This window comes from Dermacentor albipictus, chromosome 2, assembly GCF_038994185.2.
Source record: "Dermacentor albipictus isolate Rhodes 1998 colony chromosome 2, USDA_Dalb.pri_finalv2, whole genome shotgun sequence".
Taxonomy (NCBI): domain Eukaryota; kingdom Metazoa; phylum Arthropoda; class Arachnida; order Ixodida; family Ixodidae; genus Dermacentor; species Dermacentor albipictus.
Genome location: NC_091822.1, coordinates 164,649,867 through 164,669,805, shown reverse-complemented (window position 1 = coordinate 164,669,805; position 19,939 = coordinate 164,649,867). Strand labels below are relative to the sequence as shown.

General features: G+C 46.6%; 1 protein-coding gene across 1 annotated transcript in view; it reads right to left on the bottom strand.

The window, feature by feature from the left end:
• Positions 1 to 19,939, bottom strand: part of LOC139056253 (uncharacterized) — a 642,331-nt gene that overhangs the window by 23,058 nt on the left and 599,334 nt on the right. The window contains exons 11-12 of the mRNA XM_070534328.1: positions 2,121 to 2,226; positions 1,159 to 1,313 (exon numbers count right to left, since the gene is read on the bottom strand). Of these exons, the coding sequence (XP_070390429.1) occupies positions 1,159 to 1,313; positions 2,121 to 2,226 (261 nt within the window). The remainder of the gene's footprint in view (positions 1 to 1,158; positions 1,314 to 2,120; positions 2,227 to 19,939) is intronic.

Here is a 19,939-nt window from a genome sequence, read left to right as displayed (position 1 = left end):
CAGCTCATCATTCGCAAGAACCCTTTTCGTGCATCGGGCTGATGAAAGAGTGTTCAATGACTATTCGGCTGTTGGCAACTGTAGGAGTAGCATGCTATGACAGTAGACAAGTAGCTTATCCTCCACTAAATTGGAAGCTGTCGCCATGCGACATCTGCAGCGACGTTTTTATTTTCCTGCTCTTTGGGAGGCGTTCTTTTTGACTAACCTGCAATTTCTTGGTAATGGGACAAATTAGTGCTTACTCGGAAAAATGTGCTGCGTGGTGGGCCCGCGGGGCGAACACCCTGTCGTCGCAGCAACGACCGACCGACCGACAGTATCGACCATTAATTAACACCGGGGCTCGTGTGTCACGTTCCGACCGCGTTATCGGTCAATAAATGCGAGTAAACGAACTAGTAGGAGGTGTCATTAGCGCGAGGCTTGAAATCTGAACGACGATGGTAACAAAATCAGTGGGGTTTAAGACACAGAAGATTTGCTACTGTTTACTTGATAGAATCTGTAAAAAAAAAAAGCGATTCGTTGAACACATTAGCCTGCGGCTCGCTCTCCGTTATCGAGGCCCTGCACGCGCGCGAGAATTTCCTGCGAGGACGCGTCATTAGTTTCGGCATCCGGTGTCCGCCTTTCGAGGATGTGTGCGCGCGATTCGCGCTCTCAAATTGACACGCGCCAGCGCAAACTCTCTCTCTCTTTTCGATTTATTCCCTCGAATATCATTAACCTCGTGACGCCCATTATTAGGGATCTGAATGCGGTGGCATCCATTAAAGCTTCTAATAGCTCGCCGTTTTCTTCTTTCCTTCTTTTTTGCTCGTGCAGTTCTACTACTGTTGCTGCTCGTCGCTTTACGGTGAGGACAGATACCCGCACGACGCTTTTCTTTAAAGCATATGACCTAGCTCGTGGTAGATCGATGCGAGTTCAGGACGCACGTCAGCAGCACAATCACAATGGCGCCACCTAAGAACGTGGCTCGCAAGAGTGATGGTAGCAAGCGGACACACACACAAACACACCCACACACATGTACGCACGCACGTCAACAGATAGACAGACTATTCAACCCCACAGCCAATAAAGAAAGCAATGATCGGAACGAAAAAAAATCATCGATAAGGAAACGAAGTGACATCCACACGTGATATCCACCTGATCACTTCGAGTATGCCATCGGCGATGATGAACATCTCTCGCGCGACCTCTCCCTTGCGGCAGATCAGATCCCCGGGGGTGAAGATGTAGGCACGCATCTTGAGCACTAGGTCGTGCAGGAACTCGGGCTGGCACTCTTGGAAGATCGTTACCTGCGATGACAGGGGAGAAGGGGGAGCCGACGGGAAGATGTCGGCGGCGAGAGGTCAGGGAAGGCCAACCACGGAAATTTGGTTGCCACGTCATGAGACGGAGAGAGCCAATCGAAAAGTGGCAAAGATACCAGATACTAAGGCACACGATAAAGAAAGCAATAGCGAGACTGGGGGCATGTACAATTGCAGTGTTTTACAAGGAATCTTAGATAGTTATCATCATAATCGCCGTCGTCATCGTTGTCTTCATCATTATTATCGTCAGTTATAGCCGGGTGCAGGAGGACGAATGAGTGGGCCAACCCAAAACTTCCGCAATTAGCGCCATTATGGAGCAGTACTGCAGAGAAAGATACTTATGCGTCCCTAGCAGCGAACGCGATTACAAAGTACTCGCCTTCTCATCATATCTGATGTCGAGGTAGGAAAGCAAGCAGAACGGGTGGCCCAATCGTGCAAGAACACCACTTGTCGAAAGGGAGAACGTTTTGTTGTTGCCAGGATAGCCACCACAGGGTGTGACCATTGGCCAATTGAACAAAGATGAGCTTACTCAGACGAATAGAAAATTCTTAGGGTGACCTCAAGATTTCTTTGTGCCAGATCCTTGCGTAGGGTTTCGGTAAATTTTACGTTTGCTCAGAGAATATGCAGCCTCGAATGCAGCAGAGCAGGCCATCATATTCACTGAGCCACTGTAACCGCCTGTATGGGTGAAATGCAGGCACGTGTCTTGTTCTATCGTGTCGATGGCCCACAAGTTTAGCCTCTAGAAACGCATGTCCGAGCTCCGTGGGAGCATACCTTTTTTAGCGTCTTGAGATTGACGTGGAGTGCCAGCTCGGTCTTGAGCTTGTCCGGCAGGCAGCCAAGGGCCGAGTTGATATCACCTCCGCCCTGCATCCTTCCTCTGCAAGAGGCAAATGAGATAGAATTTAGATATCGTGAATAATCCATATCAAGGGAAACGGAAGCTACTGAATGATTTCTAGCTTTAATCGCTCAGCAATAGCAAGTTTCGCTATGGTGGCGGCTTGTTGCCAAGAAAGTTGAAAGTTGCTTTCGCATGGCAACATGCGGCGACTTGAATGTGTCCGAGGCCCGGCGAAGCAAACAAGGTAAATGGACGGCAAGCAAAGGGCAACATAGTAGCGATGTTTCTGTACGACATTATTGTTTAAACAAATCGCATAAAGCCACTTCTGCATGTAAGTGCCTTCGTACAATGATGTATTGTAACGAAATTATGCAAGTAAGCTATTACTAGGTGAATAATACCAATATATCATTTTACTGAGGCAATAAAAACAATAAGAGGCACCCATTGAATTATTTATTTGATGAATTACGACTCAAAGTGTTGTAAATGCGTATTACCACTTCGAAAATCACAAGTTTGACTGTGACGAATGAAAGAAATAGAAATGTGCGAAGTCGCGTTGACAAAGAAGATCCTAATATACGAAATAGGCACTGCTGGTGCAAGAGGAAAGGCTAGACTCGAACATTGTCCTAGCTCAATTTCTGGTCATGGAGAAAAGTACATAAAGAAGACAGAAGATAACACGCACAGATAAAGAACGGCTTTGCCTGCGCCGAAGCTGCCTCGCGTTTTTTGAATAACTGTTAGACGAAATTGAAGAGACGGCTTTCGGACAATAACGAAGCTGGTATGTAGTAGTATGAAGGGAGCTATGCGAAAGTATATTCTAAAGTCTCATAATAAGCTCGAATAATACGGAAGAGAAAGAGACGCAGATTCACCTTTCCGCGCTGTTTCATTCAACATAGAACTCAGTAAAGTGGAAAGTTGGGCTAGTTGGTGTGTGATCATGATACCTTGCTGGTGAAGCAGCGCACAGACACGGACACAGTGAAGAGAAACAGGAAAAGCGAGTGTCGTTTTTTCCTGTTTCTCTTCACTGTGTCCGTGTCTGTGCGCTGCTTCACCAGCAAGGTATCATGAACATAGAACTCACTTAATTGCAGAAAAAGCAACGCTGAGATCAGATCCTTGGACGCGAATCATGCATACATATCGTCCTAATTACCAGTACAGCTGTCCTCGCGCAAATTTTTACATCTTCCGCTCCTAGTGTACCCCACCTCTTCCTCTATAGACTTCAGAAGGACTGATCGTTGCGCTGGTTGGTCTATCAAGTTCACCGAAAAACAGCGCGCGATGTTTGTACAAACACACGCACACACACAGGCAACAGACAAGGACCAAGCGTTTGGCTTAGTCTGCTCCCTATGTCCGAATCAAAATTTTCCAGTCTTCACAAACGCCGTTTGCAAATAAAGTTGATCTCTCTCACTCACTTCCTCTCTCTCTCTTTCTCTCTCCTAAAAGCACTACATAGACTTTAAACTGAGCTATGTCACCTCCCCTTCGTGTTTGGAAGCGCCATCGCGACCGATAAATAAATAGATAAATAGTCTCGCGACCGAGCGAGACTATTTTATGTAAGCTTAGCCTCACGAAGCGTTCGGCTTATAGAAGTCGCGCTCAGTGTTCATTGCCACCCTGTTGTAACATGCGACAACGTAACCAACCACGATCGCGTCATGATACTATCACCTTGCCATACTTACTTGGCTTACTATAATATGACTACCTAAACTATCATTACCGAATTGATTACTGTTAAAATTGCGCGCCACATATAACAGCGCGATTGGCGAAGGTGGGTCGACGGGCGATCGCACGCAATGGGTCGACAACTAATCGACGGATTTAAAAGCCACGGGAGTGCAGCAGGAACCGGCGCGGGGCATCTGCTCGGAGAGAAGGGCAGGTCCTTCTCGCCCTCTCGTTTCCGGGCAGAAGACACTTCCGCGTTAAGCCTTGGCAATCCATCCCCGTCTGAGAGTAAGAGGTGTCAACGACCTCTGCGGCGGTAACAGACCACTCTGGCGGAATGGATTTCCTCAGGATTACGCTGGCAGCGAAGTTATCGCGTGACAAGGGCCAGAAGCACTTCTCTCTTGTAGAGAGGAACGATTAGAACGAGAAACCTTCACTTCTTGCAATTTTTTGTTAGCTTTATATTGAAATAAGCTGAACTAAGGGAGAGAGAGAGAGGGAGAGAGGGAGGGAGAGGGAGAAGCATTAATAGATAAGTCAAAAAGTCGCAAAGGAAAGGAAAGAGAAAAATAACTGGGTGTAAAGAAATGGGTAGATAAAAAAAAAATCAACGTTCATATGTGATATACTGTAGATCGTCGAAGAGCGACACACGGCGTAGTGAAAGGACAGAGGCGAGCGACATTGTTCCCGTAGGCATACACAGTGCGTTGAACTGCGAGGCTGACAGAGGAGGCCGGTTATATACCCTAGTGGCAGGTCGTTTCGGGAGGAGAGTAGTAGGAAGGGTTCAACGGCAAGTACAAAGATAAGGTCAGCACGTGAGCAGGCATAAGGCCGGCGGTGGTGGAAAGGGAGGAGGGAGGTGCTGAGGTTGGCCAGCACTTCAAGTCCGGACAGGCATCAGTGGAGCCGAGCCGGAGAATCGCGGGGCGTCACCATCGCCGCAAAGGGGTGGTGTTCGGCTCTCGGCGGCGAGTAAATGACAGTCCCTCTACTCGGCCGGCGAAGCGCAGCCGCCGTCCATTTTGGGGATTTGCGCGATCATCCACTATTAAAGCGGACACTGGCGTCAAAGACCCCTCCCGGCCGAGGCACGGCTCGGGCAGATTCTGGGCTCCTATACGCGTCTGGCTTGCCTTCTGGTTCATTCGAATGCATAGCGAGTAGCTCTCCTCTCTTTCCAGGACTTTCGACACAGACAGAAGGAAAAGGCGCGGGGCAAAGAATTGCGAGGATGCCTTGGAACTAAAGAGAAAAAGAAAAAGAAAAAGAGAGAGGTCACTGGTCTTAAGATGTGGCGGCAAAAACTAAAGGGAGACGGGGGAAAGAATCGCGAGGATAACTTGGAAGGAAGAGAGTGTGTCAGAAATTGAGAAATGGCTTGCGAGATGCAGTGGCAAACAAGAAAGAAGATAAGGGTATTACCACGCAGACGGAACTGCCTTCCTACTGCATTCTAACGGAGAAACCGAGGATGAGGTCACAGCAAGTTACAGACAGGGCCAGCAGAACCCAAGGGCACAGATGTTACAATTGCTTTTAAACTTAGTAGCCCGCGGCGGTCGTCTGCGCCTACGAGTTGTCGAAGATAGCGTGGGTAGCATAGGGCTGTTTCAAGAGGCGAGCTGCGAGTTAAGGGGTAGAGAAGCCCAGAAAGTAAAAACATGGTCAATGTCTCTGAAAGTGGTCAGCTGTACACTTCGAACTCGAACAGTTACTGCCACTCCGACCTTTCAATACCTGTTCCCTAAATTTCCTTCGCTTTAAAATATAAAATTGTCCTTCTCCTCGTGTTGTATTATGGTACAGTGCTACTTCGGTTTGTCGATTCCATCGTGAAATTATGACGAATTTTAAGTTGTTTTGTGATGTCAAGATACCGCAATAGTGTCCGAAGACTAACAAATGAATGCAGAAAAACTTGTAAAGCATGCTTCTCTGCGATAATACATCCCTAGTGGCAAAGCCATTTTTTTGTGTCTCAGCAAGTGGTTTTCGTATGAACAGTTGGCCGGAAGCCAACCTAAGGCCGATTAAAGAGCAAAGGCAGAAGAGGAGGCAGGGGGGGGGAGGGGAGGGCACTGGACACATCCTCTCTCTTCTCTCTTCCTTTCTCTCACGCCTTCCCGGTCAAGTGTGTGTCCTTCTCTCCCCTACCTGAAAGAAGATTCCTGGCTACACCACAGCGCTTACTCAAAGTATATCTATTTTATTATCGCTATAGAAATGACACGTTGTGTTAGATGACAGCAACCGCTGAAGAAGACGAAGAGTACATATTGCATCTTCCACTAGTCCCAGACGTAGAAACTCTTGTAGCACCAATCAAACATAGCATATCGTATCTACAAAGTTATCTGCTAGAGATTTCATTTGTGTGAACGGGCGTAGGAGAGCTTAAAGCACTTAAGCACCATACACGACATGCACGCATGCATACCCATTACATTACTACGCCAGGGCTTTCTTGTCACTTAATCCGCTGCAAACTGTCAAAGGGCGATGAGGAACAAATACAAGAATAAGAAATTCAAAGACAGCAAGCGATACTGTAGTTGCTAAGGAACAAGTAATATGAAGGCTGCCATATATTCGTGCGGCTCTTTCCCCATCAAAATTTTCAATAATCAAGCCTAGAGAATTTAGCTTCGAAAGTTACCCGCTGACAGCACCGCCGGATGGTGCAAAATACCGGATGGATGTTTGTATAAACGTAGGCTTATTTGAATGGCCTCATTATGCAAGAATGCACTTAGTAAGGATGCAAAATAAGCTGCGCATTAGAAATCAAAGGCGTTTTGCAAGTTCGCAAGGTAGATAGGTAGGTGGAGGTGATATTGTTAGGCTTACACGGCAAGTCTATGTCTTGCGGTAACCAGAATCCTCTGTTAAAACGCAGCGCTAAACAAGAACATAAATGGCAGAGTTATTAGTTGCAATGGTTGAAGAAGCTTGTCGAAAATTCAACTTGTAGAGCACAGAAGCGCAAGACACAATAAGGGGACAACCAATCACAGCTAACAACGTCTCTTTATTCTTTCTTCCTACACGACGTTTCGGAGGCTTCGTTAAAGATAATTGTCATACACCTAGCGCTAAACACGCGTGCGCACTCTGTCTGTACCACGTTTTCAACAACGCGACCAATTTTAAGTTGCACAGCATCTTCGGTTTGTATAACAAAATCGCACAGGCCTGCCGATGGAAGTTTTTCGGCACCTCAACGCTCTCATTACGATGAAAAAAAGAAAAAAAAAACAGGAATAGGGACATATCATGCACGTGCTACCATGTGCTGCTGAAACTATTTGAAAAAATCGCATGACCAGGAAAGTAGATGCGTAAGATCTCAAGAAACCAAAGTGCACAGACCGGGGACAAAGAAAGTAAGGAAAGGAGGTTGTGGAACACAAGATCATTATGACGTTCTTTAGGTTCGTATACCGCATTTCCAGCAAATAAGAATGGTCAGAAAAAGAGATAAACGTAAGCATTGAAACATCAAAAAGAAGAACAAAAAGAAAAAAAAACACAAGCCGAGGACCAAGATCGACCAGCTTGTTCCTCGCACCCTAGGGGGCACGCTACACCACCCCCTGCGGCGTAATTCCGGCGCCACTGGATGTTCCGGCGGGGCTACACGTTAGCTGTGGGGCGCAGCAAGTGTGTAGCGCCCGGGGACTCTGTGCCGCAGTGATCACGACAAACGGCTAAGAAACACACAGCGTGATGTCCGGACAGCGAGCGCATTTGTGTTGAGGTGGAGGGGATTCGTCCCACACGGGCGACGAACAATAGGCCCCCGGGCGTCTGCGAAGACGAATGAAAGGCCGGTCTACCGCGGACGGTCCCGCGAGGCATCATTCCGCCAGGCATCGCCAGGTCGTCGAGGTCGTCGGGCCTAGCAAGATCCGAGGAAGGCCGTGCATTCTGAGCGCGACAGCCGGCCGGTCCGAGCTTTGACCTTTGATGCCCAAAGAAATTACCGGTCACGTGTCTTATCAATCTACTGAGCCGGAGTAAAACAAAATTATGCTTATTTAGGTTGTTTAGATGTGCGGGAAGTTGCGCTCCTTAGGTCCAGGTTGCGGGTTCAATCCCGGCTGCTACGGCTGCGTTTCGATGCGAGCGAAATGAAAAAAAAAAAAATGTTCCTGTACTTGAACTTGGGCACCCGTTAAAGAAGGCTAGGTGACCAGAATTGACCAAGAGCCCCTCAATACGGCGTGTCTCATAACCAGGTCGCGGTTCTGGAATGTAAAATTCCAGAATTTAGTTTGTGCGCAAAGTCTCCTTTTTTTTTATTTGCAGATCTTTTTTAAGGATGACGCCTATTACCTGAAGACTAACGCCTATAATTCTTCTTGTATAACTTAGCGGAAGGGCGACTTACAAAATTGGGATTTTATGCAAAAAAAAAAACTTGTCCGATAATTCGCGGGCTTCTGCACTCTTGTGGCACGCCCAACCAGATTTAGCGGGATACGTCAGTGTGCAACACCGCGAGCCGTTCTGGGCCTATTTTTATGAGCATGCGATTATGAGCATGCGATGAAAAAGCGCTGTATTACGCATTCATAAACGGTCATCTAAGTTATTATAACACACCATGGAATAATTCATATTCAGTTCACATTTGGCCTCTCATGGTAATACGAAAGCAAGCCAAGCTACTTATTACTTCCGCTCTTCGACTGACGCCACCACATCATATTTTCGTCCAGCTTAACATACTACAAAACTCTGAACTATCTATTTACAGTATGTGTGTTTTCTCTTTTTTTAGGTTTTTCATCGCATGCTCATAATCGACGTTTTCCTCCCGTCATGTCATCTAATCCTAACAGAACTAGGTTTGCTGTCCATAATGACCTTTTGCTGCCTAAAATACATACTAATTATGGAAAAATGAGCATTGTTTTCTCATTCATTTCTTTATGGAACTCACTCAAACTGAAAGAACTAATGTCTACGTATTTAGGCGGAAGCTAAAAATGTTTTTATTCAATGTGTAACTGTTGCGTTCCGCTAACTTAGTTAACTCTGTGTGTTACATGATTTTCCACGTTATCACTTAAACATTTGACGCTGTCTTTTATCAAAGCAACATTCCTAAATTGTTTTTTATTATTGTATCTTCGCTTTATCAGTTCTCTAATGCATTAACATAGCAGGTCCCGCCTGCGGTTTGTAACCTTAGGACCTCCTTCTGCACGTTTACCTGTACTGTATATATGCTCTTATTTCACCACTAATAAAGATGAAGATTCAGATTCAGACTGAGTCTTATCAATGAAATGAACAATGGCAGGTGGCACCACTGGTCATTTCACTGAGACGTCGTGAATGATTGTTTGATACAACATGGGCGACTCCTGCTCCTGGGCTTATCATTAGGCAAAATGCACCGCGCACGTTTTATCTGTGCCCAATTTGAAAACAATCGAGATAGACCTGTTTGCACCCGTTTCTTTCCCTTTAACTCACTGCATTCAGCCCTAGTCACCTCACAGAATATTGTCAACAACATTACAACGGCGTCGTCACGTTTATGTTGTGTCGCAAAATGACCAATTATGGTTATCCACGACCCCGATAACCAGTCCTGGTCGGAATGAAGAACCATCGAATGTCTTATTCGATCGATAAGCCGACGGAACCAATTCGATTGATAAGGGCTGCGCCCCAAATCTAGTCAGCGTTGTAGACAGTGTTACGTTGACAACTAAAAAAAAAAAAAGAACGCCTTCGAGCCCAAGCCATGGAATGCATCTGGATCGAACTGTCTGGAAGACGTCTCTGCGACGTGAAGCCAGCTCGCACCGACAGGAAAAAAAAGCTACTTTGCGTTTGGGAACCAAAGAAAACACGACGTCGCTTACATTAAGCACTTAAGAACGCATGACTACGTTCTCCTGTGGCCAGACAAACTTTCCCATCCGAGCATTTCCAATTTTCCTGCTCAGCCGCCATCTTGTCGTTTGGACATCCAAGTAGCCAACATCACTTTATTTTTACTTCATTACTGTCTTCGCGAAGCTGTCTTCTTTTACCGGCTTCGCCAGAATTGGAGCGAGACTGGAGGTGTTACAGTGAACTCGCCATTACAGCGTCAGGGAAGGGGGGGAGGGGGGAGGGAGGCGTGACCTGGCCGCACCACTTCGTGAATGCTCAAAAAACTCGTCATGCCGTCACCACTTAGTCCAGCAATGCATGACCAAAAGGAAAGCGGATCAGTCATTAGTCTCACATACAGTCTGGCAACTCGAAGGAAATCGCACCAAGACGATCGCAGCAAAGCACACCTGGAGCAGGGTTTGGGTGCGGGCTAGTTGGCATTCCATTGCAAACATCACTTACAGCGTGGCGTGTGCACAGACAGAGGGACCAAAAGAACGACGAAGACAAGCGTTGACTTCCAAATGATCTTTATATTGAGTAATCAGGACACCAAGACAAAAGCCTCCCCACCCCCCCACCCCCCCCCCCCCGCCCCACCTTCCAGTGCACGAACCGGCATGAATCCGCATTCAAAATTCAAAGGAACCATGAACGCCTCCTTGAGATGAACAAGCACGCATGTGGGACCTCAGAAAAGCAAGTTCTTTATCTGCTAATGCAATTGACGGCTCACTAACCAAGTCACCTTCAGCGATCGCGGCTGCTTCAATGATAAGTCTGGTGTTTTCGTTAGGATGCCTAGCTAAGATACTGTCTTTTTCGAACAGCGGAATACAGCCGAATTGTGCGCAATGGACACCTAGAAACCCTTCCCGCCCTTTGCGCACTTTAGTGCAATGTTCTTGCAATCTAACATTTAGACATCTACCTGTCTGTCCTACATAAGACCGACCGCATTTCAGGGATATCTTGTAAACCACACCTTTCGAACAATAGCTGTATACTTTTTTCTGTGATTGATGCTGCAAGACCTATGTCCCTTAGCAACAGGAATAGTTCTGACGAAAAGCTGTGCAAGTTTTCTAGGTGCAGAGAAAACAGCATCAATACCTGCTCTTTGTCCTATTTTCTTAAATTTGTAAAAGATCCCATGAACGTACGGAATAACAGCTGTTCTGTTTATTTGATCATGTACCTGAGGCTCAGTGCTGTGAGGATGAGTGCTTAACCTACTACGCAACTTCTCCGAGACTGAGACAAGAAGGTTGTTAGGGTATCCTACCACCATTTTCATTTCCAGTCTATTTTTGATTGCCAGAGATTCTCCGACAGCCTGTGCCACCATAAAAAGAAAAAAAATTTTACCGCTTTTTTGCGCATTCTTTCTTCTAGATTTGAGTTCTGCTTAGTTTCTTCCCTACACTTCCAGTCATATCATGGTGTTTAATATCAATTGCGCTACTCTCATGTTATTGTATACGTATTTTGATGGCTCGCATTATTATTTGGCAAGTATTCTATAATTATGTCTCATTTCTGTTGTATATTATTAGGAGTTAACTGAATCAAATATTCCCTTATTTATGAACTCCCGCGCTGCCCTTAGCAGATTCGCACGCAGTGAGATTGATTGTCCAGTTGGGCACAGCATTAATGGAAACAAAAATTTCACGACGTGAGACATCTCTTTGCTCAATGGATACCTTCACACGTAGAAATCGCCGGAAATTAAGAGGCTGGTCGGCTGGCCCAAACTTGCGTCCATGACAACTGTGCCTGCACTGAAATTATGTGCAAGCCTTATCACGCTCGTCTGCTGATTCGCCGCCACCTACTCAAGCAGCATCCAGACCAGCGTGTCGCAAATAAAACGTTCCCGCCCCGTGTTCGCGGTCGAGGCTTGCCTCGTCGCGCTAGAGCACAACTGCTCAAGCTGAGGGTTGGATGTGTGAACGTGTGCGGACGTTTATAGAAACAAGGACTTGTGGTTCGTCCATCGTATACGTCTTGCAGTTGCTGCGAGACACTTAAGCCCCCGTCAGCAGCGAGACTGACTGGGCAGCCTGGCTCAGTTCCGGGGACGTCGACCGACAACTTGAACTGGTGGACTGGGCGAAAAGGCCAAGCAGGCCCAGGGCCTTACTTGAGCCCTAACCCTCAGCCACGTCCCTCTTTACCCTTCCCTCTTTCAATAAAGTTTATCACCACCCCCACCTGATATTGGAGTGTCCCGCTTTCAGTGCGCAGTGCCCACATCGCTAGTGAGGCACTATCATCTCCTTGGCCTGCGGCGTACGACACTCGACGTATGCTTGCACTACAGTGGGTGTGCGTCTCGATGTGATCAGGCTCATTGCTCTCTGCTCGCTTTTCTAGAATTAACTAACTTAAGTTCACGTTTTTAGCTCGGACAATATTTCTTCTATTTAACATTCTGCAGTAGCGTGACCTGCAGTGACCGGCCCTACTGTGCGTTACCTGTACTGTGTCTTCTACTTTATTCTTTTAGATCTGTCATCTTGCTCTTTCTTCCACTTCTTCCTATCTTCCATTTCTATGTTTCTCTCAACTCCTTTCTGAAGAGTAGGCAGGCCTTGTGCCCCTGGAGATGGATGTTGCCAGCCTGCTCCTCGCTTTCCTTTTCCTGTCAACTGTATATATGTTTTCAAAACAAATAAGATTGATAATAAATAAAGTATTTAATTTTGCGTCTCATCTTGCTGATACGGTATTGAAACCTTCCACCTACTGACACGTAAATAAATAAATAAATAAATAAATAAATAAATAAATAATAATGAAATATCAATGAATGAATTAAGCTGAGTACAAGGAGATTTATTATTATAGTCAAACGAGCCAGAATATTTTGCTTCAGAAACGCTGTCCCCTTTTTTCTTTCTCATTTTAACTAAGCATCTACGAAATAAACCGCATTAACGCACACACCAATGCACCAGTAGCGGCGACCATGGTAACTGGCGAAGTAACCGAGCTCTGTCTCACTTTACTCAAACAGTGGAGGACGTTGGTGTGGAAGGAGAGCATTGCGACAGCACCAAGAGCAGCAGTAGCCAGGGAGTGGAACTTAAAATAGCGTGCGCGCGCGCAATCTAGGTCAGGCGACAGGGCAGAGTAGAAAAACGAAAACAAAAAAATCCAGGCACCTTATTAGTCTTCTAGCATGTTCTTCTATGTTCTTCTAGCACAAATCGCCAAAAAGCCACCCGCTATTGCACGCCAACGGACTCAGCTCGTTCCCAGGAACAAGTGGATACCGAAAACCAGGTGGGATTCCCATTTTTCAAGCCTCTACGACAATATTTTGGCCGGACCTCGTGGCGGCAGAGCCGCGAGGCCACGCGCCGGAGCCGGCTTCCTCAACATTTGCCGATCATTTTCTCAAAGATCTAAGTCACCGTAGAGGGGCGCAGCATATCCCAGGAAGAAATGGATACAAGCAAGGGATGGAAGGAGGTCAGACACAAAAGATCAGACCGGCGAACCTCCCAACATCGCGAGAGCACCTTGTCGCCGACGCGGCTCGACAAGCGCAACAATAACCCATGGAAAGGCCGGCTAGAGCAAATACGCAAGGCGAGCAGAATGCCACATTTGCCAAGAGGTGATTACAAGGTTGTGATCAGACCACGTGGAGGACTCAAATTATCCGAGCACGGTATAGTTCCCCTCACAGCTGCGGTACAAGATGCGGCAGGTATTCCTCGAGACGAAAGGGAGGAGGACATTGTCTGCCCCAACAATTATCAAAATATCCTCATCGTCAGTACCTCGGATCAAGAGCGGGCAAACAAATATCAGGAAGTAGCACGTATCAAGATTCAAGACAAGTTTTACGAGACCAATGCTTACGAGACAGCGCCTGACATGACGGCCAAAGGAGTCATCAGAGGAATCCCACTCGACGAGGGCCCAAGAGACATCACAGCAGCGGTGGTTACGAGTAAAAACCCAACGGCGATAGCAGCAAAAAGACTCAGTAACACTACCACAGTGATTGTGCTCTTTGAAGGACACAAAGTGCCCACGTACGTCCGATACAGGGCAGCGCTACTCCCTTGCTCCCTGTACAGGAAACAAGTGGATTTCTGTCATCAATGCAACAGACTTGGACATAGAGGAGATGTATGTCCCAACCCTGACAACAAGATTTGTGCGGGATGTGGAACATCAAACCCAGATAAAGACCACAGGTGCCAACCTAAATGTCAGTTATGCGGCGAGGACCATCCGACCGCAGACAAGACGTGCAAAGCCAAATTCAAGAAGCCCTTCATCGTTAAACAGAGACAATGGCACAGACTGCAACGAGAACGACAAGAAGAACATGAAGACGCTATCTCAAGAGAAGACAGAGCAGAGTCTCGCGGAACGCTTGGCCTCCTAAACGCCAGGGAACGACGCTCCAGATCGAGAACAAGGTCTCCATCCACCACCAGATCCTTATCCCGGTCCGGCTCCAGGACACCGGGTACACGATCCAGATCCAGGTCCAGAACTAGGCCATCCTCTTCAGCAAACCAGACTAACACGGTGAGCTGGGCAGACGTGGTCGATGGCGTGCGCCCGGGGGCTGGTGGGGAGACTGCCATTAATAACGAGATCAAGCAACTAAAACACGAGAACGCACAGTTGAGGATTTTGCTAGCACGTATGAGCGATGAAATCAAAATTCTCAAGGAAGGAAAAAACCAAATAAATCAGGTAACTCCCGCTCCACAGGCGAGCACGAAAGAGCCATTTGAAATTCCGGACAATAAGATGGACGAAGGGGATGACCCCCCTCCACTCAAACGCAAGGCGCAAGCCATCAGTGATAAACAAGATAACGCAATGGAAGATAAAGCATTAGCCGATATTCAAAAGAGCCTAGGAGAAATACAAAAGTCAAATGAAAAACGGGACGAATTGATGAATCAAATGGCTAAGGCAATAGCAGCAATTATGAGTAGATTAGACATCCTAGAGGCAAACCACTCACCAGGTAATGGACTCCCCTCCGTTGCGTCAGAAGCACCACAATCCTTACCTACTTCACAACCACATAATTATATAACATCAGCTTCTCTCCAACCTCCCGTCTCCCTCCCATGGTCGCACCCGAAATGAGGCGCGCTAAAGAAGGGTTCAGGATATGGCAATGGAATTGTAGAAGTTACGAAAACAAAAAGTCAGTTTTGCAGCAGTATTTGAAAGACAAGGATACACCGGACGTCATAATTCTGCAGGAAACACACGGGATTGCGAAGCTAGCAGGATACAGATCTTTTGGCTATGCCGAAGGGGACACCAGGGCATTAACTACGCTGGTAAAAAGAAACATAACTTGCATGCAGCACAACACAGGAATAACGCACATTGACAATATTCTATTGGAACTCATCCCACAAAAAAAGACAGGACATAGCTTATTTATTCTCAATATTTATAGTAACCCCATGCTACATAAGCACAAATTCAAGAACCTATTCCAGAAAACACTCAGACTTGCTGGAGAAAATCCGGTAGTTATAGGAGGAGACTTCAATGCCCCACACACCACGTGGGGATACTTATATACCAGAGCAAAAGGAAGGGACTTATGGAACGACTCGCAAGAATTAGGCCTCACGCTCGTCACAGACCCCGCCACTCCAACCAGAGTAGGCACGGCGCTAAACAGGGACACAACCCCAGACCTAACCTTTACCAAGAATATTGAAAAGGCGACGTGGCACAACACACTGGAAGATTTGGGTAGTGACCACCGCATATTAGAGTTACACGTCAGAGAAGGGCCGAATAGACCCAAGGAACGACAGATTAAATTAGTAGACTGGGAACTATTTCGTAGAACGCGAGAGAAGACACAGCAAAGATCAATCGCAGACATAGAACAATGGACTAAGGAGCTCAGTGATGACGTCAAAGCTGCCACAAAAATAGCACCACCTGAATCTAACTTGGATAAATGCGACAGCAGACTTCTCCACATGTGGGAAGCTAAGCAGTCGCTTCAGAATAGACTTAACGGTCAGAAGCATAACAGAAAGTTAAGAAAGCGCATAGCACTCCTCAACAAAAAAATAGAAGAACATGCTAAGCAATTGACCAAACAACAATGGGACGAGATATGTAATTCCATGGATGGACAATTAAGCACCGGCAAAACGTGGCACATGCTCAGGTTCCTGCTTGACCATGACAATAACAAGAAAAATCACATGCAAGCCATTAATAAGTTAATACACGCATATGAGGGTACAGAAGAGGAATTTCTCAATGAATTACAGCAGAAATACTTAAAACAGGCACCCCCTTGCATCTATCCTATCTACAGCGGGAATACAAACGCAAAATTAGACGAGGAACTCACGGAGGCAGAAATCCGCGCGGCCCTACAAAAGTTAAACACCAAATCCGCCCCAGGCCCAGACGGTATAACCAACAAGACTCTCAGGAACCTGGATGATGAATCGATAGCCAAACTAACAGAATACATAAACGAGTGTTGGGTAAAGGGAGAAGTGCCAGCTCAATGGAAGAAAGCGACGATAACGCTTATTCCAAAACCTGGTAAGAAGCTTGAGATAGACAACCTCAGACCAATCTCCCTAACATCCTGCGTCGGAAAATTAATGGAACATGTCATTTTAAACAGAGTAGACAACTTCTTAGAGGATAATAACATATACCCAGATACAATGATAGGATTTCGCAAAAATCTTTCGACACAAGATGCCATGCTCCAACTTAAGCATCAGATAATCGATTATAACACGCGCTCGACAAGGGCCATCTTGGGCCTTGATCTTAAAAAAGCTTTCGATAATGCCAACCACGCAACCATATTGGAAAACATCGAGCGAATAGGACTAGGGCAACGGACGTATAACTACATCAAGAGCTTCCTATCAGACAGGAAAGCAGTCATCTCCGTCGGAGGGCTCAAGTCGCCCGAGATCGACATAGGCGGGGCCGGCACGCCGCAAGGCGCTGTCATTTCGCCGATGCTGTTTAATCTCGTCTTGATGGGACTCCCCGAAAAATTAAATCACATAGAGTCCCTGAATCACACAATCTACGCGGACGATATTACTATCTGGACCTGTGATGGCAGCGACGGATCAATAGAACAACGACTCCAAACTGCAATTAACGCAGTAGAGGAACACCTCATAGGAACAGGCCTCACATGCTCTGCAGAGAAATCTGAACTTCTATTGTACCGCCCCACACGTAGAGGCAGGCCTCCCAAAGGATACGACAGAAACAAGGCTCATGAGGAAATCAAGCTACACACCAAGAACGGGCGGAATATCCCAATAGTCAACCAGCTCAAAGTGCTGGGTCTGGTAATCGAGAACAAAGGCACAAATAGGGAAACCGTAAAGAAATTAGACACAAAGGTAGCAAACACCATGAGATTAATCAAACGAATTACTAACAAGCACCAAGGTATGAAGGAAGAAAGTATCATACGGCTTATACAATCATTCGTAATCAGTCAGATCACATACATAGCAGCCTTCCACAATTGGTTTGCAGCTGAAAAGCGTAAAATTAACAACATGATAAAAAAAGCATACAAACTAGCTCTAGGGATTCCCATCAGTACGAGCACGGATCTCTTGCTAAAGTTAGGACTCCACAACACACTGGACGAACTCATAGAAGCACAACAAACATCTCAAGCAGAGAGACTAACCAAAACCAAAACGGGACGGCATATACTAAGCAAACTAGGAATGAATTATCACAATCTATACGGGGAAAAGAGGACGATAACGAGAGAAATTCGTGACAAACTCCTAGTACCAAATATACCCAAGGACATGCATCCAGGTTACAACGACGGCAGACGCAAGAGTAGAGCAGAGAAAATTATCCGAAGCTTTGGGTCAGACGACAGAGCAATCTTCGTAGACGCGGCTGAATACCCAGACAGAAATAGCTATGTAGCAGTAATCGTAGATCACACCCAAAAACCCCTTACAAGTGTATCAGTTAATACCAAACATTCCGAGACCGCAGAGGAGGTAGCCATTGCACTAGCATTGGTCTCCACGAATGCTCAATACATCATAAGCGATTCTCAAGCGGCCATTAGAAATTATGCAAAAGGTAGGATCTCTCCTGAGGCATGGCACATCATCAGAGTCAATGAAGCGAAGTTCTCCGATGCAGAGAAGAACGGCAGGCAATTGCTCTGGTTCCCAGCGCATACGACTCCAGACATTCCCGCAGTCAACCTCAACGAGGTAGCACACCGCGAAGCTCGAGGTCTTACTCGCCGAGCTGAGCAAAGAGTGACTTCCATCGGTCAGGAGAACGCGGAGGAGGAAATTTGGAGAGAAAAAGATATATTAACAAGATTTAGTGATATTACCAAATTCTATCAAAATCGGAGGCGAGTATTACAACCGCCTCACACTAAACTGAACAGAGCTGAGTCCGTTACTTGGAGGCGACTACAAACAGAAACTTATACGAGTCCCGTGCAGCTAAAAACTTTCTACCCCGATATATACGAGAGCGATATGTGCAAGCTATGCAAGTCTGTTAGAGCCACCCTTCAACACATGTTGTGGGGATGTGAAATATACCAAAATAAAATGGCAGCCTCCCCAGACAATCTACGGGCGCGGTGGTCGGCCGTGCTGCTCAGCTCAGAACTCCAAGACCAACTTTGGGCCGTCCAGCGAGCCAAGGAAGCCGCACGGGAGCAGCAGCTCCCAGTGGCCATCTAGGCGGCCCCAGGCCTGGGCCTCCCAATCGCCGGATTCCAAATAAAGTTATCACACACACACACACACACACACACACACACATATTAGTCTTGCCGACTTCATTTGCTCCCGCACAGGGTCAACTGTCACGGGCTTTGTAAACTGCCAACACTCGCAGGGAGCGAAGCACCACCATTAAGTTACGCAAAACTAGGGAAAAAGATTTCAAATTGAAGGAGTGCACGAAGAGAGAGAGAGAGAGAGAGAGAGAGAGAGAGAGAGAGAGAGAGAGAGAGAGCGAAGTCTATGAAGTCGCCAATGCTCGAACTGTGAGTAAAGGAAAAGAAGAAAAGAAATAGAAATGATAGAAAGAAAGACGAGTATAAATGTAGAAAATAGAACGCAGGGAAATTGTGACTCCAGTCGGGCGCCATGCAGTCCAAATAAAAGTTAGAGAACAGCGAGAGAAAAATGCCGAAATAGAGAGAGAGAGACAAGGAAGAAGAAGTACAGCTAGAAAGCCACGCGAGAACGGCTGACGGTTCAATCTGGTGCAGGGCGTCGCATTGCAAAGACAGTCGGGAGAGGACAAACCGCGTCGATGGACTCCCGCTGACGAGACTGCCAGAAGGGAAAGGTTGGAGCGAGCCGAGAAATAAACGAAATGCATAGAAACAAAGGGGGCGAAAATCTGCAATGGGCGTAGTTGCGGTGGCGACAACTGCCGGCGGCGGCGGGAGAAAATAGGAACCCCCGGCCAACGCACGGCATGCCAATCGGGAGAATCGCCCAAGATTTTCGTGCTTGCTTCGCGTCATTCTCCCTAGAATCTACATAGCGCAAAACAATTTGTGAACGCGCATGACAATCAGATGCGTTGTGCTTCGCTTTGCTGTTTTCAGATTTTATTTGCCGTTCCACTGTTCGCACAGTTTCAGGGAGGCTCAGAGAGTATGGAGGAATGGGTTCGTCACGTTGAATGAGACTTTGTACCTTCTGCTCTTCTTAGTTTCGTTATTACTTTGTTTTTGTTTTTTTCGGTCTACACCTGCAGCTGGCGTCGAGGTTTGCTTGAGTCGGTTTCTTTCCAGAAAGCACGTACGTAACGTAGACCACATGTCTTCGTTGCAATCTGGCGTAAGAGAGGCTGGAATGTGTCGGCTTCGGGGCCCGAACCTGAATACAAAGTCCACTGGGCCTTCGCCTCTCTTGCAGGGGACGCGCTATTTGCTTAGAAAAACGATATCCTAAATAACATGGAAACCAGTAAAAAAAAAAAGGACGCAGTTCATAAAGAAGCTAGCGTTGACCGGCCACCTGGCTTCGCTTACAAGAAACATGCTCAACGGTGCCCTCTGGTGCCATTTCACAAACGACAAGCTGTTCTTTCTTTCTTTCTTTCT